Genomic DNA, 27438 nt, shown 5'->3' with positions numbered 1-27438 from the left:
TTCTAACGGACCCTCTGATGTCACATGGACTACTTTGATGATGTTTTTATTACATTTCTGGACATGGACAGTATACCGTACACACAGCTTCAATGGAGGGACTGAGAGCTCTCGGACTAAATCTAAAATATCTTAAACTGTGTTCCAAAGATAAACGGAGGTTTTACGGGTTTGAAACAACATGAGGGTAAGTTATAAATTACATAAATTTGCTATCTGGGTGAACTAACCCTTTAAAGTCGAGCATGGCGCAAACGCATTTTCTTTTTAGTTACTGTTCCATCTGCTGTTTTTGCTTTAAGTCTCTAATGACTTGCTGCCACCTACTGGCGGTTTTAATTGTTTTAATTTTAAATTTAAAGTATGTTTTCATTTTCAAAATAATTTCAAATATCAGTATTAATCATTTCATGTTTAAAATATCAAAACACTATTCATGCATTTGTAACTGGAGGTTAAAGCATTTCTTGTCCCTCTTAGCTGCATTAATGTGTAAATAGCCTACATCTAAATGCCAATTTCATTTGTTTATTAAAGGTTAAATGTATTTTTATTATAATTGACTGATTAAATGTAAGAATGTGACTCAAAGGATGATGCACACTTTCAGAAAAAAATGGCTTTATAAAGGTAAATGCACATAAAAGGTAAAAATCTATTTAACGTATTGGAAAAAGATTAATTTCTATCACTGCTGTGAACTGACCACAGATGAAAAACTTCAGGAGTCAGCTTTCCACGGTAGCCCTTAAGATATCAGCACAATAACACACTTAGCAAAATATTGTCTAATCTTTATAGATAAAATTCCAGAAAATATTGGGTTATTATTTTTTGTCAATATCGCACATACTGACACAAAATGATTTGGAACGGTTGCTTTGTCATGCCCAGTGTAGACAGCCTCAAGCTGTTGCTTTGTTTCTGTATTTTTATTTATTTTGGCCAGTACAAGTTATGAATGGCCGATAACGTAAAAGTTTAGTAGCCAAATTTGCTGGTGAGTGAAAAAGTTAATTTCAATCCCTGTATAAAAACATAACGTTTAATTATAAACCTGGATAGTAAAACAAAGAAATCTCAATATATTTGAGTAACTCGTAATGTCCCGAAGTTGATGTCCTGCTTGTAACTGTTACTTGTAACTTGCTTTTGCAATCACAGTCCAAGCAGTTTTTCTGCCTGTTCGCGCAGTTTGTGCTTCTGGATCTGAGAGAGATGAAGAAAAGAGACAGTTATTAAAGGGTTCAATCTATGCACAGCAAACCACAACTCCTTAAAGCAAAGGTGTCAAAGAAGCCCTCGATTGTCTGAAACCACTTCAGTGGGTTTCATGCAGACACGGAAATTGCTTGAATTTCTTCTGTCTAGAGACTAATATGAATCCACCCAAGAAAAAAGCACTTTGAGATTTTCTTCATATTTAACATGATGTACCCACAGAGACGCAGAGAGGAGTGGTGACAAAGTAACGAGAGATCATTCTGTAAATACTGACAGAACATGACTTTCTCTGGACTAAAAGAATCTAAAGGAATTGTTTATTTTTATTATTTTACTACCTGTGTAACAGCAACTTTCATATTGTCTCATATCACTTACCTTGCCTGTGACAGTCAGAGGATACCCCTGAACAAAGGTTATATAGCGAGGCACCTTGTAATGGGCAATCTGAGAAAAACAACAGTAGTTTGAGTTGTTTTAGTACAATGAGCTAAGCTTAATTAAAGCTTTTTTCTATAGTAAGGAACACGTTTTTTTTATGGTTTTAGTTTTAGTTTACTATAATAACCCTGGATGCATAAAGCATAAACAGGAGATATTCTGACCTTTCCTTTGCAGTAGCCCTTGATCTCTTCTGCAGTGCACTCCTGACCAGTCTTGATTCTAATACAAGCACAAACTTCCTCCCCCATTCTCTCATCCTTCACTCCAACCACCTGTATGGAGAACACAGATACAACATGATTTTCTAAACTGCAAAAAAAGATTCTCTTCCTCTGGATTTTGTCCATTTTCAGTTTAAATACCTAAAGATTCCTAAATCAAGAAACAATTAGGTGTGAAGCAAAATTACATATTTCATCAGAATTGACTTCATGATTAAAACAAAAAAAAATGCCTGCCAATAGGGTAATATATATAATTTATATATATATATATATATATATATATATATATATATATATATAATTTTTTTTTTTTTTTGCTTTGTTTTTCTTTTCTCACTTTACTTTAAAGAAGCATTAATATATCTAATTTTGCTTCTCAAACCAATCTATCTAGATCGTTTAGATATTTTGGTAACACTTTAGAATAATGGTCCATTAGTTAATGTTAGTTAATTACTTTATTTAACATGATCTAAGCAAGAACAACCCTTCTACAGCATTTATTAGTCTTAGCTGATGTTAATTTCAACATTTACTAATGCATAATTCAAATCAAAAGTTGTGCTTGTTAACATTAGTTAATGCACTGTGAATTAGCATGAACTAACGATGAATAACTGTATTTTCATTAACTAACATTAACAAAGATGAATAAATACAGTAATAAATGTATTGTTCATTGTTTGTTCATGTTAATTATTGAATTAACTAATGGACCATTATTCTAAAGTGTTACTGATATTTGCACCATAAACCAGTGTACTGTAGACCATTTTTCTTTCTTTAACATAAACTCGAGGTTAAAGGAACAGTTAATGAAAATGATCAAACCGTTAGATAAACAGTTGATAGGAAATTAGGATTATCAAGAGCTAAAGATACATAAATGTCTCTGGTTAACATTGTTTACCTGTGCTTCTTGAATTTTAGGGTGTGTATGCAAAAACTGTTCGATTTCAGCAGGGTAGATGTTTTCTCCTCCTCGGATGATCAAGTCCTTTATGCGTCCTTCTATTTTGCAGTACCCGTACGCGTCCATGCTGGCAATATCACTACACCAGATCACAGAACAGAGTCATGACTGTCTGGAATGAACCCTGAATAATGTTTCTATCAAGTAAGAGAGGGAGAAAATGCAAATGCACTTACCCCGTCTTGTACCAGCGGTCTTTTGTGATGCACTCCTGGGTCTTTTCATCATCATTCCAGTATTCCAGCATCACACAGTACCCCCTGATCATTAGCTCCCCCTGAACACCCAGAGGCACGATCACTCCTGTAGTAGGGTTCACTACTTTTGCCTAAAGGAGAAATAACTCAGTGAGCTAAAACAGATTATAAATATGCATGCAGGAAAGCTTCATGTAGTATTGTGTGTAAATGAACCTCAGTGTGGGGGGAAATACATCCAATAGTTTCTGTCTTTCGCTCCATGCTGTCAATCGGAAAGCCGCAGAATGTCACAGGGCTGTTTTCGGTTGTACCATACCCAATCTGTTCCAAACGAGAGTTTAGATCTTCACCAGATAGCACACTTACACATTCAAACTTACATTGTGCCTAGTTCATATCACGTGAAAATGTCTAGAGCCAACACTGCTGTAAACACAGTTTGACATTTGTAAAACGTAATTAATTTTTTTATACATAAATAATTTTGTTAAATAATGTAATAATTTATTATTTGTTTAACTAAATTGATATAATAATTAGGAAACATTATAATAAAAAATGTTGAATTGATAATTGAACATAAAATAAATCTGACTAATGAAAATGCTTAAATTTATTAATTAATTAATTTTTACAATTTTATATGCATACATTTTTTTAATCATTTATTATTTTTATTTCTATATTTTATTAATTTGTTATTTTATATTCTGTAAAATTTATTTACATTTCAAATATAGAAAGCTGAATCAATCATTTATACAAATTCTGATAATAAAAATACTGGAATGTAATTTTACATGAATACATAACATATATATATGTATGTATATATATATATATATATATATATATATTTTTTTTTTTTTTTTTTTTTTTTTACTGATTTTATTAGCAGAATATATAATGTTACTGAACTAATTAAACTAATATAAAATAAAATGAAGTAAAAATAAATGTATATAAAATGTCTAATCTGAAATATCATAAGATGTCTTGGCTTTACATGGAAAAATAATATTCGTATTTTAAACCCTGTAGATTTTGGAATCCACTGTATATGTTATGGTTTGTGGAATTAACCTCTAATTTGTATGCAATTCTTGTTTAAATTTCAGTCAGTGTGCTTATATAACTCTTTCTGCACACCAAAGGCCTTTTGCTGACATTTTTCCACAAACTAGCCTAATGGCAAGCAGACAGCTGAATCAGCTGAATGAGCCAGACCTGGGAGGCAGGTGAGGTATGTGGTGCGCACCTGAGAACTGGCACACCAGCTGTTGTTGCTTTACAGTACCGCTTCAGGCTAAAGCAAATCTTCCAAAAAACGAAGTAGATAATGTGCACTGAAAACATTACATCACAGTGTCTTAAAGAGACATAACCTCATCACGGCGCAGGATGTCAAGTAGTGTTTACCCAACTGAATTATGAGTGCTGCCAGCTGTGTGACGTGCAAGGCATTTATAATGTTTGTGAGGAACATTTTAAGTGAGTCATGGGCTTTTGAACTCAATAAGTAAACAAAAAAACTATGAATCATCTTTAATAACCAGTATTGGGATTTCAGTTTTAAACTTTGCTCACCACAATATCTAGCTTATGCAACTACTTGCTGGGCAGTATATGCACAATCTAGTGTGAATATTGACTTGGAAAGAACCAAGACATGCCTTTTGACCATGAATTGTTACATTTGTTAAGCAAACACGAGATTCCGCCTAACGTGAGAGAAGCTGAGGCGCTCATAAACAGATCTGAGGTTTGTCAGCTCTTTGCACCAAAGAGGAACAAGGGTCAAACATTTGTTACACATACTCCAACCACTGTGGAAACATTTGCTGAAGCATGTGGGATTCCATAGTGCACCCCATTTTCTTTAAGTTTCTTTCTTTTTTTTTTATTGAATACTGTACAGCTGAAATGAACGGAGACATTTATGCAGAGGAATGCACCTCTCCACTCTATGAAACGCTCCACTGCAGACAAAAGAAAAACCTCCATTTCCATTATTGTGATGTGGTACCAGCCAAACATCTGGCTGTGATTATATGTTATAAAACGACCCGCCACATGGGAGTGGCTCCTTTCCCTCTTTCTGCTGACTAAAAACAATGGAAATGTCTGGCACGACACGCAGTCTCACCTTCTCCTCATGAGAGTTAGCCTACGAAATGAGAGACTAAAAATAAAAATACAATCACATTTCAGACCTCTAAACTCTAATATAAACTGAGAACCTGTCATGTATTTAAGGAAGAAAAAAAAAAAAAGATTTCTTCTTAAAACTGAATCAAAATTTTGTCTCACCAAATGAGGCTTGTGGAAATCACGAGTATAATTAAAAATGTTTGATGCAGCACATTTTCAATGCATCGAAATAGGAAAAGTTACATTTCCCAATGAATTGTACGAGTCAGAACTTTTAAATGATTTTCATGATCTGATCGCTAGGGATCTTAATTAAGTAGAAGTGAATATTATTAGTGAACAATGACTTAAATTGTGAGAAATGTATCTTATGGCTTGAGAAGTATGTCTATGAGTCAAATGAACAAATGTAATCAAAATGTCTAAAAACAGTCAGTTATGCTTGAGGTATTAAAAAACTAAAAATAAAAGGTATATATCAACTTTTTAACAGTCTTGGGCTGGAGCCGACACTGAAGAGGTCGGCGGGCTTGAATCGAGACGGCCGGTGGACCTGACTTGGGAACAGCCGACAGATTTGAAAATGTCGCGATCGGCTTCCGGTTCCGGCGACCGAGTGAATGGCAGCGTAATTCATCGTCTCCTCCGACGATCTAATTAAAAAGTCCACTAAATCTTGAGAAAAACGAAAGCTTTTTTTTAAAACAGTCTATAATAGTGGGACAACGATGGAAACGAGAGAGAAGAGTAGGAAAATGAACACGGAGGTGCCAGAAACCGAAGGTAGACAGCAAGAAGTAGCCGACGCAACACATACGTTAGCGTTAGCTCAAAAGCAAGATGCTAACTGTCAGCAAGCTCCCTCAGATAACATGCAAACTAATCTGGACCGAATTTTGGAGGAGATTCAAAGCTTTCGCAAAGAGAATAATCGTCAGCTGGATGAAATTAAGACTGAATTAAACAAGACAAACCAAAGAATTAGTCACGCAGAGGATCGCATTGAAGAAGCTGAAACACGAATGCAAAACGTGGAAGAGATAATGCAAAAAATGATAAAAATGCAATCGCATTTGGAAAGCAAACAGATCGACCAAGAAGGTAGATCGAGAAGAGATAATATAAGGATATACAACGTGCCAGAAGGCGCAGAGAAAAATCCCATGACTGACTACATCGAACAACTTCTGCGAGACACGTTGGATTTTCCTCCGGCGGCAGAACTGCATGTGGAGAGAGCACACCGAGCACTTGCACCCAAGCCTGGAGTGAACGCGAGACCCAGGTCGATTGTAGTGAAATTCCTCAGGTACAAAATGAAAGAAGAAGTGATCCGGAAAGCATGGATGAAAAAGGATATATTTGTGGGTCAACAAAAAATCTACTTCGATCATGATTATCCCCCTGCGGTTCTGCAAAAAAGAAAGGAATACACGGAGGTAAAAAAAGCGCTAAAAGAAAAGAAGATTCGATTCCAGACCCCTTATCCGGCCAGGCTACGTGTGTTCTATGAGGATGGAACCCACATCTACAACACAGCTGACGAAGCGTATATGGATCTGAAGAAAAGAGGGTTCAACGTGGAGAAAACATCGCTGACTGAATCACTCGCTGAGCAACTAGAGCGCACTTCTTGGGAGACGGTTTCACAACGAAAAACAAGAGGAAGAAAGGCACCGAGATCGACAGACATCAGAGAACGTCTACAGGCATATAGAAGATAATGCGAAGCTGACGATTTAAAAAAAAGAGAGGAAAAAGTCTGTTTTTGGACCTTGATTCGTTAGATAGATCTTAATTTAATTTCTCTTTTCGTATTACTGAATGACAGCACATATCTACGTCGTAACGTCGGACACGTGAGTTATGTTCTTTTATATCTCATGTAAAGACGATGAACAGGAGGGCCCTTATCACCACTATGGAAGAGAAGGTTTTCCCTCCATGCCAGACGCCACTACTAACTTGTTACAGGGTCATATGTTCCTGACCCCTATCTTGGAAGCACGTTATGTTTGTTGTTTATTGTTTCTCCAGGGATTGTGCCTTGCCTTCTATCATCCTTTAGATTGCAATGTTATATTGAACAGACATGGCAAATAACGAAGTAAAAGTAATTTCTTTCAATGTGAATGGTTTGCTTAACCCAATTAAAAGGAAAAAAATCTTAAGCAAAATGAAAAAAGAAAATGCTCATATTGTATATCTACAAGAGACGCATCTGAGTAACACTGAGCATGAAAAGTTGAAAAGAATGGGATTTACCCAGATCTATTATTCTTCATATCATACAGGGCATAGAAGAGGAGTTATTATTTTGATATCCAACAAGATTATTTTTGAAAAGAAATATGAGTATGCTGATAAAGAGGGTCGATTTATCTTTGTTCATGGAGTGATGAATGGAACATATATTACTTTATTTAACATTTATGCCCCACCAGGTAGTAATGTCACCTTTTTTCAAAAGATTTTTCAGATTATATCCTCTGAAACACAAGGAATATTGATCTGTGGAGGTGATTTGAATATACATTTACAGCCTGAGCTTGACTCTTCAAACAAAAAAGTTATTTTTTCTAAACCCATCCATCGGAAAATTAACACATTGATGAATGATATTGGCATAATTGATGTATGGAGAGATCTATACCCGAATACTAAGGATTATACACATTTTTCTCCTCCACATAATGTCTATACCAGGATAGACTATTACCTCATGTTTAATAGAGATAGGACCAGGGTGACAAGCTGTGATATTGGAACGATAGATATTAGTGATCATGCCCCAATCTACCTAACAGTAAAACTAGATAATAAATCTAAGGATACTTTGTGGAAACTTAATTCGAATCTTCTTAATGATCCTTCTTTTAAAATATGTATTAAAAATGAGATTCATTCTTATTTAGAAACTAATGATAATGAAGAGGTCACACCCCCCATACTGTGGGATGCTGCAAAGGCAGTATTAAGAGGTAAAATTATAGCACTAGCCTCACTTAAAAAGAAAACTAGACAACAGGAGTTAAAAAAATTACAGCATCTATTAAATTTATTAGAAAAAGAACATAAGGACAAGCAAACCCCAAAAATACTAGAACAAATAAAGAAAACAAGAAACGAAATTAATATGCTGTATACTCAAGAAATAGAGAAAAAAATTATGTTTTCTAAGCAAAAATATTACGAAAATGGATCTAAATTTATGAAAATATTGGCATGGAAATTAAAAAAACAACAAGCAGATCAAACTATATACAAAGTCAAGGATCCTATTACCAATACAATACAAACCAAACAAGAAAATATTCATGATACTTTTGAAAGGTATTATAAAAAATTATATTCTAAAATGCCAGAAGATAGGAACCAGGAGATTGATTGTTTTTTAGATACATTGGAGTTACCTACCATTACTGATGAGCAAAATAAAACACTGATAGCAGAAATAACAGCAAATGAAGTAAAAGAGGCTATTACTAAATTAAAATCTAATAAATCTCCAGGACCGGACGGATTTACTGGAGAGTGGTATAAAGTGTTCCAAAAGGAATTAATACCTATTCTGGTCCGCACTTTTAATTGGGTTTTAAAGAATGCAATAGCTCCTCCATCCTGGAAGGATGCAGTTATATCTATTATTCCAAAAGAAGGCAAAGATAAGCTAGAATGTGGATCGTATAGACCTTTATCAATATTGAATGTCGATTATAGACTTTTCACATCAATTATGTCCAGAAGGATGGAGGATTTCTTGCCTAACCTAATAAATCAAGATCAATCAGGTTTTATCCGTCAGAGGCAGACACAGGATAATATTAGGCGTACACTGCAAGTTATGAATTATATCAAGAAAAATAAATTAAAATCAATGATTTTAAGTCTAGATGCTGAAAAAGCCTTTGATTCAGTCAATTGGATTTATCTCTATAAGGTTCTACATAAATTTGGCTTTCACAAGGATATAATTAGAAGCATACAGGCACTCTATGATACACCAACTGCAAAAATAAAGATTAATGGTTATTTATCAAAATCATTTACATTGGAAAGGGGCACTAGACAAGGATGTCCATGGTCACCTCAACTATTTGCACTATATTTAGAACCCTTAGTACAAAGCATCAGACAGGATAAAACAATTCAAGGTATCAGTATAAAAGGAGTGGAACACAAAATAGCCTGCTATGCAGATGATATACTGATTTATCTTGGAGATCCAACCAAATCTTTGCCTCAACTAATGAAACAATTTCAGAGTTCTGGCCCTCTTTCTGGATATAAATTAAATATTGATAAAACGGAAATAATTTCATATAATTATAATCCCCCTGTAAATATAAAAAATACATATTTGTTAAAATGGCATACAAAGTCATTTAAATATTTAGGTATCCATTTGACGAAAAATATAGAAAAATTACAAAGAAAGAATTTTGATCCATTAACTGTAAAAATCAGAGAAGATTTAGCCAGATGGAATCTAATTCCCTTTTTTAGTTTTAGCTCAAGGATTGAAGCAATTAAAATGAATGTATTACCAAAATATCTTTACCTATTCCAATGCCTACCTGTAGAAATATCCGGAAAACAATTCATAGAGTGGGATAAATTGCTTTCACGTTTTATTTGGCAAGGGAAAAAGCCCAGAGTACGCTTTAAAACATTGCAGCTCCCAAAGGATAAAGGAGGGTGGGCTCTTCCCTCATTAAAAGACTATTATACAGCAGCGCAAATTAGGACAGTGGTGAATTGGTGTGACCCACATTATAATGCTCCTTGGAAGGATATGGAAAACTATACTACAAAGAATATCCCTGTACAAGCAATATTAGCAGATAATAATTTAAGACAATATATAGATACGCTAGAAGACCCATGGACAAAGCTTACTTTAAATGTTTGGGCATCTGTGATAAAAGAATTTAAATTATTGGAATATACTTCCATTCTTAAATGGATTGCTTATGATTCAGACTTCACTCCAAATCAGTCGGATAATAGATTCAAGTTGTGGACAAATAAGGGAATAACTTCTTTTTGCACAATCATTGAGAAAGGTGTAATTCTAAGCTTTCAAGTATTGAAGGAAAAGATCTCATTAGAAAATCAGGATTTTTACAGATATCTTCAGGTTCGAAGTTATTATGATAAAAAAATAAAAGGGAAATTTAAAGATAATCTTAATCCACTAATAGAATTGCTTAAAAAAGCATATACATCAGGTATTAGATATAAGATAGTCTCTCAGATATACAAGAGCTTAATAAATATGAAAAAACACTCTACAAATTATATAAAAAAGAAATGGATGACAGAAAGTGGAATATTTTTTTCTGATGAAGAATGGTCAATTGTATGGAAATTTCAGTGGAAATCAACTAGGTCACTAAATTGGAAGGAGTATTGTTGGAAAAATATTATTAGATATTTTATAACACCAATACAAACAGCCAAATACAGTAATAACACTCCAAAATGTTGGCGAAACTGTGGATGCAATGAAGCAAACCATTATCATATATTTTGGGAATGCCTACATATTCAGGAATATTGGAAAGAATTACAGGATGCTCTTGAACATATTTTTAGAAGAGACATACTTCTAGAATTCAAACTACTGTATTTTGGTTGTGCTAGCTTAGAAACTACTGCAGCAGATAACAAATATCTGATGGGCGTCCTCTTAGCAGCCAGTAAGAAGGCAATTACTCGCAAATGGTTGCAACAAGAGAGACCGACATTAGATGACTGGATAGATGTGACCATAGAGATTTATATGATGGAAAAGATTACCTTTTTTGTTAACTTAAAGAGAGATGTTTTTCTGGAAAAGTGGAGGAATTGGGTTGCATATGTATCCGAAAGAAGATCAGATTTTGCTTCTATACTTAAATAGATCAAGATTAATATATAATGTATATGTTAATAATATATGTTTGTGTATTTATGTAATAATCATTTCCATAAGTCATTTGAGAATAGAATAAGTCATCTGAGGTTGTTAAGGATTGAGTTTAACTAAGACACATGTTCTTTCCCTGGATATATATAGTTTCTATTTTTATTTTTTTATTTTTTTTTGCCCTTGTTGTTTTTTTTTTTTTTTTTTTTTTTTAATATTGTTTTTATTTTTTGTTTTACTATAAAAAATTTTAAAAAAGGAAAAGAAATTATATTTTGAAATAATCGAACAAACCCAAAGTACAAATCATACTTAAAACACAGCAAGTAATTGTTCATACCTGTATTTGTTAAAACACTTTGTGATCGTAATGAGTATTATGTAAACTGAAGTATATTGTGTTGTGATTGTACTGAAATGAAAGATCAAAATAAACATAAAATAGCAAAAAAAGAAAATGTCGCGATCGGTGGACTGGACTCAGGAACGGGTGGCAGACTTGACTTCAGTACGGCCAATGGGCTTGAGAATGCCACAGCAGGCGGACCTGACTTGTGTATGGCCGGCGGACTCAAGAATTGACTTTGGACCAAAACAGCCTGCAGAACTCCCTGGCATACTCAACAAAGGGGTGATCCCAACGGGCTAGGGCAGTGGTTTCCATGGCCCCAGAGAAGAAAAAAAAAAGGAAAACAAAAGACTTTTCAAAATCAGAAAACAAACACGGGGAGAGGTGGTGCTGCTTACTGTTTCGATCCAGTGTTCTGTCACGTGACGCTACTGTGTTCGAGCGCGGAGCGAGGAACGAGGAGATGTAGAGAATACTTAAAACAAACAGACTTTAATAAACATCCAAGGAAAGCGTTCCTGAAGTCCAGCCCACCGGAAATACACACATAGTGAGCAAGATGACAATACCGGACAAAGAATCTAGGAATGGGAAACAGTTTAAATACAAAGGACTTGACAAGGGGAAGATAAGTAAACAACTGAGATAAATAAATATAAATAAACATGTGGAAAAACTGCATCATGGAACACGTGGGAAGCTAAACACACACGAACAAATGACTGACACTAAATAGATAAATGTTTTTTGTTTTTTTTAAGCGCAAAATAAATACATAAAATATACTTTTAATAAATATCTGGCAGCTTCTGTAATGGCTGTATTATAAGCAATAAATGAATATTTGACATTTATTTTTAATACATCTTAAGCTTATTTATAACAAATATCTTGCAGATTCTGCAATTGCTATGTAATGTTCAGAGCACGACTATTATAAACACTGAGAAACTATTATAAACACTCACGCATTCAGTTTTCTTCTCTCCTTTCCTCTGACTCACACGCACCCTCTCTCTCAAGCTCACCTCTAGCCCTCTCTCTCTGCACTCTCACACACTCCCTCTCTTTACTCTGAGGTTGTGCGGACCACTTCTGCTGCCTGTATATGTTCCTGCTGGAGTAAAGGCGAAAGAAGACCAACAGCATACAGGAGTGGACTGATCAACATAGCATTATCATGTACATTTTCAGCTTCCTACTGGTGCTAGTGTGTCTACAGGTTTGCATCCCCTTTGTTTTTGGTGCCCCAACTCAATGCCCAAGCCAGTGCCACTGTCATGGGGACCTGCAACATGTTATCTGTGACAACGTTGGGCTGAAGAAAATCCCCCACATATCCGAGGCCACTCGTCTTCTAAACCTTCAGCGCAACAACCTGGGAAATCTCCCGACCGGGGGCTTCAGCGAGATGAAGGGGCTCATTTCCCTCCACCTGCAGCACTGTCAGATCCGAGAGATCTCCAGCCAGGCTTTCAAAGGACTGAAGAAGCTCATCTACCTCTACCTGTCTAACAATGAGATCACAAACATCAAACCAGGCGCTTTTGAGGACCTGACCGAACTGACCTATCTCTTCTTGGACGGTAACCAAATCACGGGCGTTCCGAAGGGCATCTTTTCTCCCATGATCAACCTGTTTATCCTGCAGCTCGACAACAACAAGCTTCGAGAGCTGCAGCCTGGTACTTTCACAGGTGCTAGCGATCTCCGATGGCTTTATCTGAGTGGCAATGAGTTGAGCTCCATACAGCCTGGTTCTTTTGATGAAGTGGAGAACCTGGCCATTCTAACTCTGGACCGTAACAAGCTGTCCACCTACCCTCTCCTGGCTATGAGCAAGCTGCGTGTCGTGGAGGAACTCAACATGTCCAAAAACCCTCTCAGCCTCATCCCTGACCATGCTTTCCGCAGTTTCGGCCGTTATATGGAGAAGCTCTATCTAAATGACATGGGCCTGGAGAAGGTAAGTCTGTGAAACTACAAGATTAAACACTTTAAATGTATAAATCATGAGAATCAAGATGCTGACTGTGAACCAAACTAATGTTTTCCGCATAATGCTGGTCGCAAAAGTTGAGGCTAAATAAATGCATGTTTGTATGTGGTTTTTGGGAAGCTTAGCTTAACATCCCATCAGAGTTGGCCATGCTAACGAACTGCAACCGCATCGGAGTAAAATGTAGTCCAGCTAGACAGACCTGTGCTGGAGACTTTCACCGGTTTTCTTTCAATCAGATCCTCCTGATCCATTCCTGTTACACTTTCAGACCTTAAAAAGGTTACATGTGCTTTGTGTCAGAATGCATATGTGCTATTTCAGCAAGAAATTTTCCTCTGGAACATTATATGGTTAAAGAAAGTGTTTAAGAGATACATTTATCTTTTCCTTGTCTTTGATCTGAACTTAACAGTCAAAAAGTTAAAATTTGTACTCAAATGCAACAAATGCAAAGTACATTTTAAATGTTATTATACACTTTGCAGTTATTTACAGTATATACACAAATTAAATATACACATATATATATACACAAACGCACACACACACATATATATATATTATATATATATATATATATATATATATATATATATATATATATATATATATATATATATATATAAAACTAGATTTTATATAATAAATAAAATTTATCACAAATAATATATATGGTTATTAATTATTTTAAATTATTTCTATATATACAAAGGTGTGTAAAAACAGATCAACAAGCATCGGCACCATGCAGTTGGTCAGTGTTTTTTGTATGATAGGAAAGGGAAAAAATAACCACTCTCCCCTCACGTGTGAATATTTTTAGGGTCTATTTGCTTGAAAAATGTTATTTTGAGACCCGAGTTTTTTCCTCTTATTGGTGCACCATGTAAACAGTTCAGCAAGGGTTAGCAGACGGGTAAATAGTGACAGGGTGTTTCGTGGCCCATGAAGACAAGTATTTTAGGCTGTAGTTGCCTCACCTGAATGGACAATTCAACCCAATTCAGGCATTTCTGGCAGAAGAGGAGGTCGATGGAGGACTGGACAGACAGAAAAAGTGAAAACAACCCTTCCATGCTGGAATCGATCCATCCTGCATCGCCTCAAATTACCAAACTCTCCACGTCTCTTGCCTTCAGAGTGGAAATTTCCAAAACGTCCCTTCAAAAAGTTCATCTTTTCTACATTACATAACACACCCACACACACTGTGTGTACGCTTTTCTCTTCCTATAAAGCAGACACCATGCAGACCAGTACATCTAACACCTGGGTGATGTTTTTAGCAGTCTTGCATGCGCTTATGAAGTTTGATGGAGGGCTGGAAGGAAGGTGCGGACAGGTTTACATAAGCCCTGGCACATAGGAAAGCATGAGAGAGGTCTTTCATGTGGAATAAAAGCCCTCAGTCCAGCTTCCACAAGTCTCCTTTAGATATTAAGGGTGACTTTGAATGCAAACTGTATGGATATTCTACAAAGCAGTGAGTTCTAGCATGTTATCGACTGTTTATATGGTAAACAACTGTATGTCTGTGCTTTCTACATGTCTAGTTCTCCAGTGCTGCCTTTGAGGGAGTGACAGCTCTCAAATCTCTGCACCTTGACAACAACAAGCTGAAATCACTGCCGAACAGCCTTGAGTTCAGTACCCTCCAGAACGTCACTCTGTTTAACAACCCCTGGAGCTGCACCTGCCAGTTAGCAAACCTCAGAAAGTAAGAGACAACAAAATATGATTTCAAACATAACTGTATTTAAGTTTTAAAAAGAAATTCAACTGCAAATCATTCGATTTAACATAAAATGAAAATCGAACCTATTTACTTCTTAATGCATGATATTATGTAGAACGATAATTTTAACATGCTGGCACCACTAAGGCCGTGAGAGCTAATATATAATATTATCAAATAGCCAAATAGCTATTTCGTCAGTGTTGTAGAAAATGTGCACTCTTTCTGCTATGCAATGCCCACTTTTTACTATCCAATCAATTCTTGATAAAAATGTCCCGCCTCATACACTTTATCCTGCTGAATATATGGTTTCACTCTGAAATAAGTACAACTGTTCAAGTAAAAAAATTATTTGCAAATAGCCGGCATTAACTATGAATGCTTGGATTTGCTTGTACAGATGGATGGACACCAGTCGCCATCACCCTGATGCAGTTTGCGCTTCTCCTGGAAGCCAGAAAGGAAAGCAAATAAGAGACAGCACTGCTTTCAGTCGCTGCAAGGCAAAGACGAATAGGACCAGGAAGGGAGCACGGCTTTGAGATGGTGAGCAGCACTGTTAATTCAACTCTCATCAATTTAGAACCTAAATGCAAACGAAAAGGTGAAAACATTACAAATGGCATTAAATATAAAAGGCTACCTTAAAGTCCTTTAGTAGAGTAGTTCATAACAGGGGGCCAGGACCTATTAGACGGCATTTGGCTTTTATCCAAAGCGGCTTACATTGCAATCAAGGTACACATTTTATCAGTTCTTGCTTTCTCTGTGAATCGAACACATGACCTTGGTTTCACTAGTGTCACGCATTACTGTTTGAGCTACAGGAAGGCCATTACTTGCAAATAAGGAATATATTTTAGTCAGTGACTAGGCTGAAGGCTTGCCTGTGAAACCAAGAGGGAAATTATTTTTAAACTATTAATCATTTTTTTTATTAATTATTTATTATAAGAACGAAGTCTAATTGTAACCAAGGATTTTTGATAGTTAAACCAGAGACCAGCAGTCAAATTACAAAATTATAACAAGCTATCCTGGTTATAACATTAAAAGACAACCAAGTCTTCCAGGTTTGAGGCTCACACCCTAAACAGAGTTTTAATATCCAGACTCCTAAAAAGTTTATGTGGTCCGCAGAGGTCTTGTAAATGTGACCACAGGATTCAAGTTCCAGCTATGATCATAGAAATGAGACATTAATCACAGTCCTCAGTATGAACACTCTCTTTCCACACGATTTGCAAATGTAAATAAATTAAGATGAAAATGGGTAAATAACAAGTCTCAAGGGCTCTCTGTGGTGGACGGAGCAAGACACCACTGCTCTCCCATAATCTCTATAAAAGACCCTTTCATCAGGAGATACTCGTGAGATTCCCTGCTCGAGTGCGACCACAGCTCCTGAGACGTGATAAACTGTGGAAGTGATAATCTCTGGTAAATGGTTATGAAATTATTTAAGCATAGGTAATCTCATTGATCTGGGAGTGGAGAAACCTGGTCCCAAGTTGCCAATTTAGTCATTGATGGCCGTAACAACATTATTTAACATTAGGTATTCAACTTTCCTGTTAAATGGTTTATATACCGTATTTTTCGGACTATAAGTCACACCTGAGTATAAGTCGCATCAGTCCAAAAATACATCATGAGGAAAAAAACATATATAAGTGACACTGGACTATAAGTCGCATTTATTTAGAACCAAGAACCAAGAGAAACATTACCGTCTACAGCCGCGAGAGGGCGCTCTATGCTCCTCAGTGGTAGGCTACAGGAGAACTGAGCAGCATAGAGCGCCCTCTGGTGGCTGTAGATGGTAATGTTTTCTCTTGGTTACTTTCTCTTGGTTCATGTCAAATTAATTTGGATAAATAAGTCGCACCTGACTATAAGTCGCAGGACCAGCCAAACTATGAAAAAAGTGCGACTTATAGTCCGGAAAATACGGTTATCGAAATAATCAATTCATCCTAAACATTACCTTCCAGTAACTTCTGTGAGAAATTAAAGTTGCATATTTGCACAGAGAATCTAATGTTAGTCTAATGCTAACCCCTGAGTTTTTTTACCTCTGCCATCATGACAGAGTGAATGCTAATACTATAATTGTGGTCAGGACATGGGTTTGGGCCACTGCCTTGTGGTAAAATACTCTCTGCCCTGTTATTCCAACCTATCCTTCTTGTTCCTCCTGGTCTTTTTGTGCATGTCCATTTTGGCTTTGGCACTATGTGCAGACCATCAGATGTCCAAAACTGAGCGGGGCCGTCTTATTTGTATGTTCCCGCAGGAGGACAAGGAGAAGAGGCCTGTCCAGGTGTCGGGATTTCAATGTGCAGAAAAGAAAAGCGATGCAGACTGCTACATTGGGACTGTCCATTTCCTCTTTCACTCATTTTTTTTTGTGTGACATATAGATGCGCTGACTTGATTTATTCTAAATAACATGAATAGCATAAATATGTGTTCACAGACATCTTGAAGGAGCCTTCAAGGAGCAACTGTGTGAGTTTGCAAAGAGAGGTTTCACAAACATGTACACAGCAAAGGAAGTACATCTCAAACTCTTATGGTATTTTATATGACAACTCAAACAACCTGGTGATAAATCCAGAACTATCACAGAACTAGTTTCTACACCACAGTAAAAATCAGGAATACTAACATGAGTACTCTTCTCCATAACATGAGAACTGGTAGAATAGATTTGCATTGATTAGCATTTACAACTGGAAGTATAAATGAGCACAGGTAATTTTTTAACCCTTTTTGAGTAAATCAAACCAAATGGCCACTGTAAAATGAATCCTTGTCTATTCTACTCATTCTAAAGTTATGGTCTTCCACAACATAATCCCGTTATGAGGGTTAGAAGCACTTAAAATCATACAGTACAGATTAGCCATTAAGAATGCTGCGCCTGGCCAATCAAAATCAAGAAATGACAAGTGATGGCAGTGCCAGAAGAAGAGGATTTGCTAAGAGCAGGTAAAATGAAAAAAAAAAATGAGACAAATGGAGGTTCTCCAGTCTAATTTTATCATTTTGTTACTGTGATATACTCATGCTCAATAAAAGACATTTAAAGCACCACTATAGCAATGGTTTCTTAAGAGAATGAAAACTGGATGCACTGAAATTGTGCAATATATTCTTTAAAAAAACAATAGCAATAATAGATAGTTGTTCAGATCCTGCAACCTTCTCCATACCTGGATCTTAAAGGTATAGTTCTCCAAAAATCAAAATTCTGTCATCATTTACTCAAAACCTGTATGACTTTTTTCTTTTGTGGAAAACAAAATGAGTTATTCGTAACAGAATTTCCAAAATGCTCTCTTTTTTAGGGTATGATTGTATTCTGCTAACTGAATTTTAGTTTGCTCCTCACACAAAGGTATTATGGCTTTAAAAGACTTTAGTTATAGTGCAAATAATATTTATTATATGTATGGTTCTTTTTGGAGCTATACAGCTTTGTTTTATGGAGGAAAGCAGCTTAGTTTGAAACGAAATGAGATTGAATAAATGACACCTACATTTTAACTTATACAATACCATTCATAAAGAACCTAATTTATTCAGCAAGGATGCATGAAAAGGTGACAGTACAGTTCTGTATTGTTTAGAGTCATTCTATTTTAAATAAATGCTGTTTTGAACTTTCTGATTTGAACTTTTTATTCATTAAAGAATCCGGAATCATGGAATGTTTCAGAACATCCACAAAATAAAATAAAAATTAAGCAGCACACCTGCCTATTGTCAACACTGATAACAATATATAAGAATTTTTTAATTAGAATGGTTTCTGAAGGATAACGTGACAATTAAGACTAGAGTAATAGCTGCTGAAAATTTAGCTTTACCATCACAGAAGTAAATGGCATTTTAAAATATTTTTGGTAGTAATATTACACAATATAACAATTTTACTTTATATTTGATTAAATGAAAACAGCCTCAGAGAGCAAGAGACTTCTTTCAAAGACAAACTGACCTCAAACTTTTGAACAATAATGTATATTTGAAACAAATCCCAAGCCATTTTAATTAAAATATAAGGGGAATATTTAATGTGAAATGCATAGCGAATCAAAAGAAGGCACACACCTTTTTAGTATTACATGTGAGTGACTTTTATATTAATTCTCTGTCTCCCTCTAGTGATACTGGCATGCAGTATACACAAAATTATAATCATCTTGATTCATAACAAAGGATCTTTACTGGGTTTAAACAAATCCCTTTTTTATCATGAGTAACTACTTACCAGCATTTCCTTAACACCCATGATGTTGATGACCTTACGGATGACCTCAGGTGGACAAGGAGACCCGGCACAAATACCTGACAGACACAAATCAATGGACCTTAGCAGAATATCGGTGAAAGTGCAGGATATATTCTTCGGTTGCTTAGAAAAGCTTGATAACATTTCATGTATGTAATCTATCAGAAGTTCCATTAAGCAATAGATGTTACAAAGGTTTTGACCGACTTACCACCCTCAGTTGATGACAAATCAATCTGGGCCAGGTCAGGCTGACTAAGCATGTCAATAAACATAGTTGGGGTGCCGTACACAAATGTACACCTGGGGAAACAGTGAATTTTGTGCCAGTTGCATTAAATAAATACAGCTCAGATGTTTTTCCAGTTATGCATGACGTTCAGTACATGACCTTTGATCCTTGCCTAAATTCAACATGACTGTCCTCTTTATATGTCCCTGTCTTTTACAACAACTTAAATGTACTAAGGCTGAAATAAATAGCACCAAAGTATCTTTGAAGGATTTAGCATGTTCTGCTATCGCAAAGGAAAGATGTGCAACTCTTTCACAATACATCAATCCTTGTTTAAGTAAAAAAAACAAAATGCACTGATTTTATGAAATGAATAACCACATACTTCTCTTTCTCTATTGCCACCAGGTTGGCGTGTCCGTCATACCCAGTGGATGGGAAAACCACTGTGGTGCCATGCACAGCCATGACCAGACCACCACCCACCGAGCCAAAACAGTGATACAGGGGCACCGGCAAACAGATACGCACATTCTTCTACAAGGAGAATAATGTCAAACATTACAGATACTGCATGTGCAATAAAAAAAAATGTATGGAGATTTATGGAGAACAAAAGATTTTCTGCAAAATCAATATGCTAAATAATGAACTGTATTTTTGCAAGTGTTCAACAAACAGCCCTTTCACTGAATTTTCATTGTATTTGATCATATGTACCCACCCTCCAGTTGAAGCCTGTGCGCATGCCGATGAAATAAGAATTGTTCACAATGTTGTGGTGAGACAGAGTTGCTCCTTTGGGCTTTCCAGTTGTTCCCTTAAAATAATAAAGATCAGAACTAAATGATTTATTTAGCATTTACTGATTCAGATCTCTAGGGTGTGTTTCATGTCTTAAAGCTACAGTGTGTAATTTTTTAATGCTTAAAAGAAAGGATTTATGTACAGACTACTCTTAGTAAGTCATTTATTGGCTAATTTCTCTACATTGTAAATGCTGTTGTATAAACATTGATTTATTTGTCCCCAACAACCTAACACAGCAACATCTGGCCAACCAATGGTGTGAGTTTAGAGCACCACTTTATTTTTTACTGACCAGTAGAATAGGGAGTGTATGGAAGCTTGTTTCTGTCGCGTAAAAAAAAGGTACCTGCAATTTTTTAATCCCATAATTCATAATTTTTTTCTCAAGGTTGGGAGATAAACTTGCAATACTGATAAAAGTTTGAATTGTAAATGAAAAAGGTAATTGTGAGTTGTATTCTCAGAACTGCGAGTTATAAACTCAAAATTTCAAGAAATTCAATTTTTTTTATATCTAACAATTCTGATAGCTTTTTTATAATAGGCTTCCATAGGAGTGAGCTAAATTGAACATTTTTGCTATTTCATCTAGTGATGCAAGTGGTGCGTAAATCACGCACTTCATCATTAATGTAAATATAAATATACAGTCTAAAAGTAATCAAAATACCGAAGTAAACTGAATGTTTATGGGATCATCACAATTGAGGATCTTCTGGAGGTCTTGTAGTTGTTGGAGGTGTTGGCTGCTTCCCGCCTGCATCACATCTTTCAAATGAAAAGCTCCTGGCTGCTGACTGTCAGTTACGATCACAGTGCTTAGGTCTGGTAGTCTGAAAATGAAATTACAACCCAGTTACTTTCTGGACCTCAATACTGATTATGTACCCCTTCCTTTTATGACATGACCTGTACCTTGAACTCTTGATTCTTCCAGGAGAGGCCATCTCCATCTCCGGACAAAGCTGCCTTAACATGTCACAGTACTTTTGGGTCTTGAATTGTGTTGGACAAACAACTGCATTGCACTGCACCTAAAAGAAGCATTAAAGGGATAGTTCACCTAAAAATGGAAAAATAACCCCATGATTTATTATTTACAATCAAGTCATCCTAGGACTATATGACTTTCTTATTTCAGATAAATACAATAAAGAGGTATATTTAAAAATATCCTGGCTCTTCCAAGCTTTATTATGTCCATGAATGGTGGTCAAGATTTTGAAGTAAAATAAAGTGCATCCATCCATCAAAAAAAGTACTCCACTCGGCTAAAGGGATTTAATAACGGTCTTCTGAAATGAATCGATACGTTTGTGTAAGAAATACTTTATTTAAAAAAAAACGTAGTTCTCACGAGACTAGCATATTCTCACCACAGCTTATGCTATGCCTACATCCTATGTGTCCTCCACTGGATCACCACTCTCATAAATTAGCATACGACAGCGGAAGCTTGAGATTATGGTTTATAAAGTTTTGAATATGGATATTATTCTTACACAAATGTATCACTTAGCTTAATATGGCATTTATTAAACCCCTGTGACTGTGTACTTTTTATGATGGATGGATGCACTTTTTTGGGCTTCAAAACTAAACGTTAGAAAAAAACTGTAAAAAACATGTAAGAATTACAGAAACCTCAAACACTTTGATCTTCTGAGACATACTAAGGACACACAGTGCATTAACATACAGACATCTGTTCCCCTATCTCACTGAGAGAAAATGCAAGAAACGCCTCTCTCACATATGCAACAGTTCCTTCTCATTCCAATCCTTCCCTTCACATAGCTCACTCAGAATGGTCAATAGTAGAATATAATGGTCTATAATAATGCAAGTGATATTTACAGTCATGTTTGGTGTCATTTGAATTGTCTCAGTGCAACTGGTACAATGGTCTCTGTTTTACAAAAGTAGATTAAAAGATAATTAATTTCCTAAGAATTAAGAGATATTTTGCCTACTGTAATGGGAGGGAGTGCCCCTTCCCAGGGTCCTCCATGTAAATTACCTTCTGTTCCCATTGAGGTGTAAACTACCCTGGTCTGGGACCTGACTTAATGCAAATTCCAATTGTTAGTTTCTGTCTTCATCTCAGGGGATGTTTGTCTTGGTCTGAGGTATTTAAATGATTGCAGCAAAAGGATCAGGGCCTTCTGTAGCTGGAATGAGCCCACATGTTTATTGCTCATACTCAGACTGAAAATGTATTTCTCAGAAGAAGAAAAATCTTGTTTTGTTTGGTTTTATCATCATATAACACTCGTTCCATTTTCTTTACTCATTAAAATGTTTTTGGACACATCTCTATTGTTAGTTAACGAAATAGGCCAGTTTTCCAACTTAAAAGCGTCGATAACAATATTGTAATAAATGGCTATAACTTGCTTGGGGAATGGTATACGTAAACAACATTTTATTTGGAAGTGGAAAACACCCAGACACAACTTTCTAAAGAAAAATATATATATATAAATAATTCTGTTTCTGTTTGAGTACACAGTAAAAAAGAAAACGAAAGGAAAATTAGAGAAAAACGAAAGGAAAATTTTGACTTTAAATTAGTTAAACTTAAACTGTCAGTTCTCCTGTTTATAATAATATATGGCACTTGATGCTGACAGCTGGAATAGGTCTGAAAAACAGAAAAGTGCAGGTGTGTCAGGCGCCTTAAAAATGTTCTAGGTCTTTAATGGTTAACCCCCTGGAGCCGTGTGAAGTACTTTTTTTTGATGGATGGATGCACTTTATTTTACTTCAAAATCTTGACCACCATTCATTGACAAAGCTTGGAAGAGGCAGAACATTTGCATTCTGTTTGTAATCTCTGATTGTATTCGTCTGAAAGAAGAAAGTCATACAACTAGGATGGTTTGAGGATGAGTAAAAAACTAAAGCCATAAAGGCAGGACAAATGATTTGCTGCAGGCGCTTTGTTAAATCCAATGTATATATTCTCTAGCTGTTGCAATATGACATGAGTGACAATGGTTGCTTTTGGAGTAAACATGGTTAAAAGCTATAAAAGCTCGTTTCTGCTCCAGAGAAGAAATGTAATCATGGCTTTATATCTCACACTTTATTTTTCAGAACTGCAACTATTCCCCAGATCTGCAACTGTTTTCCTCATAAATATGAGTTTATGTCTCATAATTAGGAATTAACAGTAATCAACCTTTCATATAGAACAAACCCTGTTTTTGTGTAAATAAACCCTAAACATTCCAGCAGTTTTGGACATTCAGCTGTTTGTTGTTCTTTTCTGCATGTATAAACATTAACTTGCCTTTCTGAGAGCAAATTCTGCCTCTTGCAATTGATAAGCCGGGTTCACTGAAACCTGTAAAATCATAATAAACTTGAACAGGTTAGAGACCAGCTGTTGATAATACTCAAACAAACCAAATGTGAACCTTGACCACAAAACCAGTCTTAAGTCGCTATGGTATACTTAAAGCGATAGCCAAAAAATACAATGTATGGGTCAAAATTACAGATTTTTCTTTTATGCCAAAAATCTTAAGGATATTAAGTAAAGATCATGTTCCATGAAGATATTTTGTAAATTTCCTACTGTAAATGTATTAAATTTTCATTTTTGGTTAGTAATATGCATTGCTAAGAACTTCATTTGGACAACTTTAAAGGTGATTTTCTCAATATTTAGAATTTTTTTTTTATTTTGCACCCTCAGATTCCAGATTTTCAAATAGCTGCATCTCGGCCAAATATTGTCCTATCCTAACAAACCACACATTAATGGAAATATATATTTTTTTAAATGTACCCTTATGACTGGTTTCTTGGTCACGGGTCACAAATATCAGTCAAAAACACTCACCAGAATGATCCCTGCCTTAGCTGTGGCAAACTGCATAAGTATCCACTCATAGATGTTCGGTCCCCACATCCCTAAGCGATCGCCCCTCTTCAGTCCAACAGCCAGCAGACCTGCAGCAGTCTGTTCCACCTAAGATCAAAATACAGTTTTACACCGGCCCTGAAGACACTCTAATGTAAGGTGGATTTTTAGTCAATACAGCAAATGTTCATTAAATGAGGAATAGATACATAATTTAATATTAATACATCACAAATTTTTAAAAAAGATCATGGAATCAGGTTCGTAAAGGTTATCTTATCTAGTTAAACATAAGGTGAAAGGCTGTCAAACCAATCTTGCAGATTTGCACTTTATAAAATCAATAATATCAGACCCTTGACTTTGTACAATGCATGTATCATTGGCTCTTATAACTTATAACATAGCTTGTAATGTTCCTCATTTGGATAAAAGCATCTGTGAATGAATAAACGTAAATATCTTTCACAAACAGATATTTACACTTTGTATAAAGGACCATGATATGGATTGCTTAAACATTTGGGAGGACAAAATATTCAGATATTATAAGATTTAAATGGAAATTTGATGTTACCAAATATATAAATAGTCATCCTGGTAAACAAACACGTGTGTGGTGTACCGTAAAGTAATATGCTAATGTTCTTTTGGACTCAAAAACGTAAATAAATAAATACTCTGCACTACAAAAAAAATATGATATTCCACATTGGAAACATGTTGAATGGCACTGGTTTGCTTTAAATGTTCATGCTTTGTTATACATTATTGCTCGTCTGTAAATGTTTAACTGCTTGTCACATTGATACACTTTAACCTACTGCATTATGTGAGAGAGAAGCCACACGTGAAGCACTTATCTGTGCCATGTAGATCATATCAGTCAATTTAGAAAAAAACAACAACTCAGGTTTAGTGTTGCATATGCTAATAACAATCCCCTTGATACTTATTTAATGGATAACCACAAATAACATTTGACCACTTCATGGTAAATATGTCAGTGATTAATCCAGAGGTTTCCATTCTTCATGCACATATTTAACAGAACACCCTCTGCACAAGCAAATACAGTAGAGTAATATGGGTATGTATTGCTATTTTAACACCATGTTTCTGCCAGTACTGGATTTCACATGGACTCTGTGGTTTAAATGTATTTAGGTCTGATTAATAAAGGGCTGCTTAGGAATGTTTAGGTATTTTTGCAATTATTTTAGGATTTGGCCAAGATCTCTCATTCCACACAGTGCACTTTTGACGTGTGGTTTTCCTTTCTCCGACGAGGGGTATCAAATGGAAGCACTGTGGCCAGTACCTTCAGTCTTTCAGGATTCACTTCTCTAACCAGTCCTTTGTAGAAAAACCAGATGCAAAATCACTCACGTCTTGGTAGAACTGAGCAAACGTCTTGCGCATTCCATCTTGCATAAAAACCAAAGCTTCACGGTCAGGGTAGCGCTCCACTGTGTGTTTGAGACACTGGTCCACAGTACTAAACAGCATCGAATGGGAAGAGATGCCATGGGCATAACTGGTAGTCAGGGTTGGGATGCTGGGTGGGCTATCCACATGAATAGCACTAAAAAAGAGGAGCAAAAAGTGTGCATGAGATGTCAAGACACATTTAGAAGAAAAAAAGTATTTGTTTTTTTAATCTTTTGTATGTAGACCAAGTACTGTAAGTGAGTTCTGTAAACTGCTGTAAGAAGGAAGTAGTTTTTTTTGTTTTGGTCTTGTGAAATTCATACTGAAGGCAAGTCAGAAGATAAAAAACATCATTGCAGCACTAATGTTTATGATAACAAAAGGTGGAGTAAGGGATATCAGCTGTGCTATTTCCCATTTTAGAGACGCAAAATGGTCTTGTTTGGTGATCAACATGATTTTTGATTTGTGATTTGAAGGTAATACGGCATCACAGTTATAATTAGCACACACATAAATACAATTTATTCTGCATAAACTATGCAAATAAACTCATATAAACATGGAAAGAAGTAACTTAAGCTCACAATTTCACATCATTCTTACTAATATTTTGATTTGATGCCCAAAAGTCAAACAGTCTTAAATCAGCCAACCATTTTATGCTGGTTCAATATGTGTGTTTGTGTATTAATAATTTCCCCTCAAGTATAGAAATATAAGTAAATTTTGTTCTTGTGGGGACATTTTTGGTCCCCATGAGCAAAACAGAATCAAAAACATTATTATTATTATTATTATTATTTAATTTTTTTGAAAATCTAAAAATGATTAAAGTTTTGTGTGAAGAGTAGATTTAGGGGTAGGAAAGAGCAGCAGAATCATTAATTGTAAAAAAAAATAAAAAATTAAGTATAATTTTTCCCCTATCGGTTTCTCTGTAGTGTCCGTTAAAGGGTTAATGGAAACACTACAAAACTACAACCGATAAGTAAACCAACCATCTAAGTCCGAGTTATTTTCGAGTTTCCAAAAATATTAAGACACAATTCCAAAAACAAATCTATAAAAAGCAATTTGACGAATGTTTGACAACTTCAGCCAAATAAATCATAAAACATGCATGCATTTGTTTTTTTACGATTTCTTACCAACTCTGTTGAGAAGCTATGAAAGGACTCCAGGGTCTCTGCAGAAAATTGTGTGTTTTGCAGAAGCTTGCAGTTGTTCGTAGATTAGTCAGAAGAATCTTAGAAGACATATTTCACTTTCACCTTCACAATAAAAGTGAGCTCTGAAGAATCTTAGTTTTATTCAGACAGTCGATGCTATTGTAAACCAACAAAAACACGTTCGCAAACACGACCTGGCGCTTACATCTAAGATAATGCACACAACATTAAAATAAGCAACCGTAAATTATTAATTAACTGCGATGTTAAATCATGAATGCTCGATTTAGAAACACCAAGATCGTCCCAAAGTTCCCAAAAAGTTAACCGATTAACCAACAACACCTCAAGTTGCAAGACAAGCAGCTGCAGAGGAATGATATGAACTGTAGAGGACGCAAAA

The 27438-nt window shown here is 35.6% G+C and overlaps 2 protein-coding genes across 2 annotated transcripts; one reads left to right on the top strand and one right to left on the bottom strand.

Annotated features, from left to right (window-relative positions):
- Positions 1–324: 324 nt before the first annotated feature.
- LOC113111533 (acyl-CoA synthetase family member 2, mitochondrial) lies at positions 325–27390 on the bottom strand. Its single transcript, XM_026276340.1, has 16 exons — positions 27015–27390; positions 25822–26017; positions 24412–24540; positions 23857–23910; positions 21477–21595; positions 21232–21394; positions 20476–20571; positions 20137–20288; positions 19728–19819; positions 19496–19572; positions 3279–3386; positions 3042–3193; positions 2803–2944; positions 1830–1940; positions 1603–1671; positions 325–1209 (listed from the first exon to the last, which is right to left on the bottom strand). The coding sequence occupies exons 1-16, from the start codon at positions 27122–27124 to the stop codon at positions 1159–1161; spliced, it is 1821 nt and encodes a 606-aa protein (XP_026132125.1). The 5' UTR covers positions 27125–27390; the 3' UTR covers positions 325–1158.
- Positions 12364–18310, top strand: LOC113111534 (chondroadherin). Its single transcript, XM_026276341.1, has 4 exons — positions 12364–13442; positions 15032–15195; positions 15617–15762; positions 17513–18310. The coding sequence occupies exons 1-3, from the start codon at positions 12657–12659 to the stop codon at positions 15756–15758; spliced, it is 1092 nt and encodes a 363-aa protein (XP_026132126.1). The 5' UTR covers positions 12364–12656; the 3' UTR covers positions 15759–15762; positions 17513–18310.
- Positions 27391–27438: the final 48 nt, after the last annotated feature.

This window comes from Carassius auratus, chromosome 12 (assembly GCF_003368295.1).
Source record: "Carassius auratus strain Wakin chromosome 12, ASM336829v1, whole genome shotgun sequence".
Lineage (NCBI taxonomy): Eukaryota > Metazoa > Chordata > Actinopteri > Cypriniformes > Cyprinidae > Carassius > Carassius auratus.
This window is presented reverse-complemented; position numbering and strand designations above follow the sequence as displayed.

Coding starts and splice junctions, on each gene's coding strand:
- LOC113111534 (XM_026276341.1), top strand. CDS start 12,657: ATGTACATTTTCAGCTTCCTACTGGTGCTAGTGTGTCTACAGGTTTGC. Junction 13,443..15,031: donor ATGACATGGGCCTGGAGAAG/GTAAGTCTGTGA, acceptor CTACATGTCTAG/TTCTCCAGTGCTGCCTTTGA. Junction 15,196..15,616: donor CAGTTAGCAAACCTCAGAAA/GTAAGAGACAAC, acceptor TTGCTTGTACAG/ATGGATGGACACCAGTCGCC.
- LOC113111533 (XM_026276340.1), bottom strand. CDS start 27,124: ATGTCTTCTAAGATTCTTCTGACTAATCTACGAACAACTGCAAGCTTC. Junction 21,395..21,476: donor GGAAGAATCAAGAGTTCAAG/GTACAGGTCATG, acceptor TTTCATTTTCAG/ACTACCAGACCTAAGCACTG. Junction 2,945..3,041: donor GACCGCTGGTACAAGACGGG/GTAAGTGCATTT, acceptor GATCTGGTGTAG/TGATATTGCCAGCATGGACG.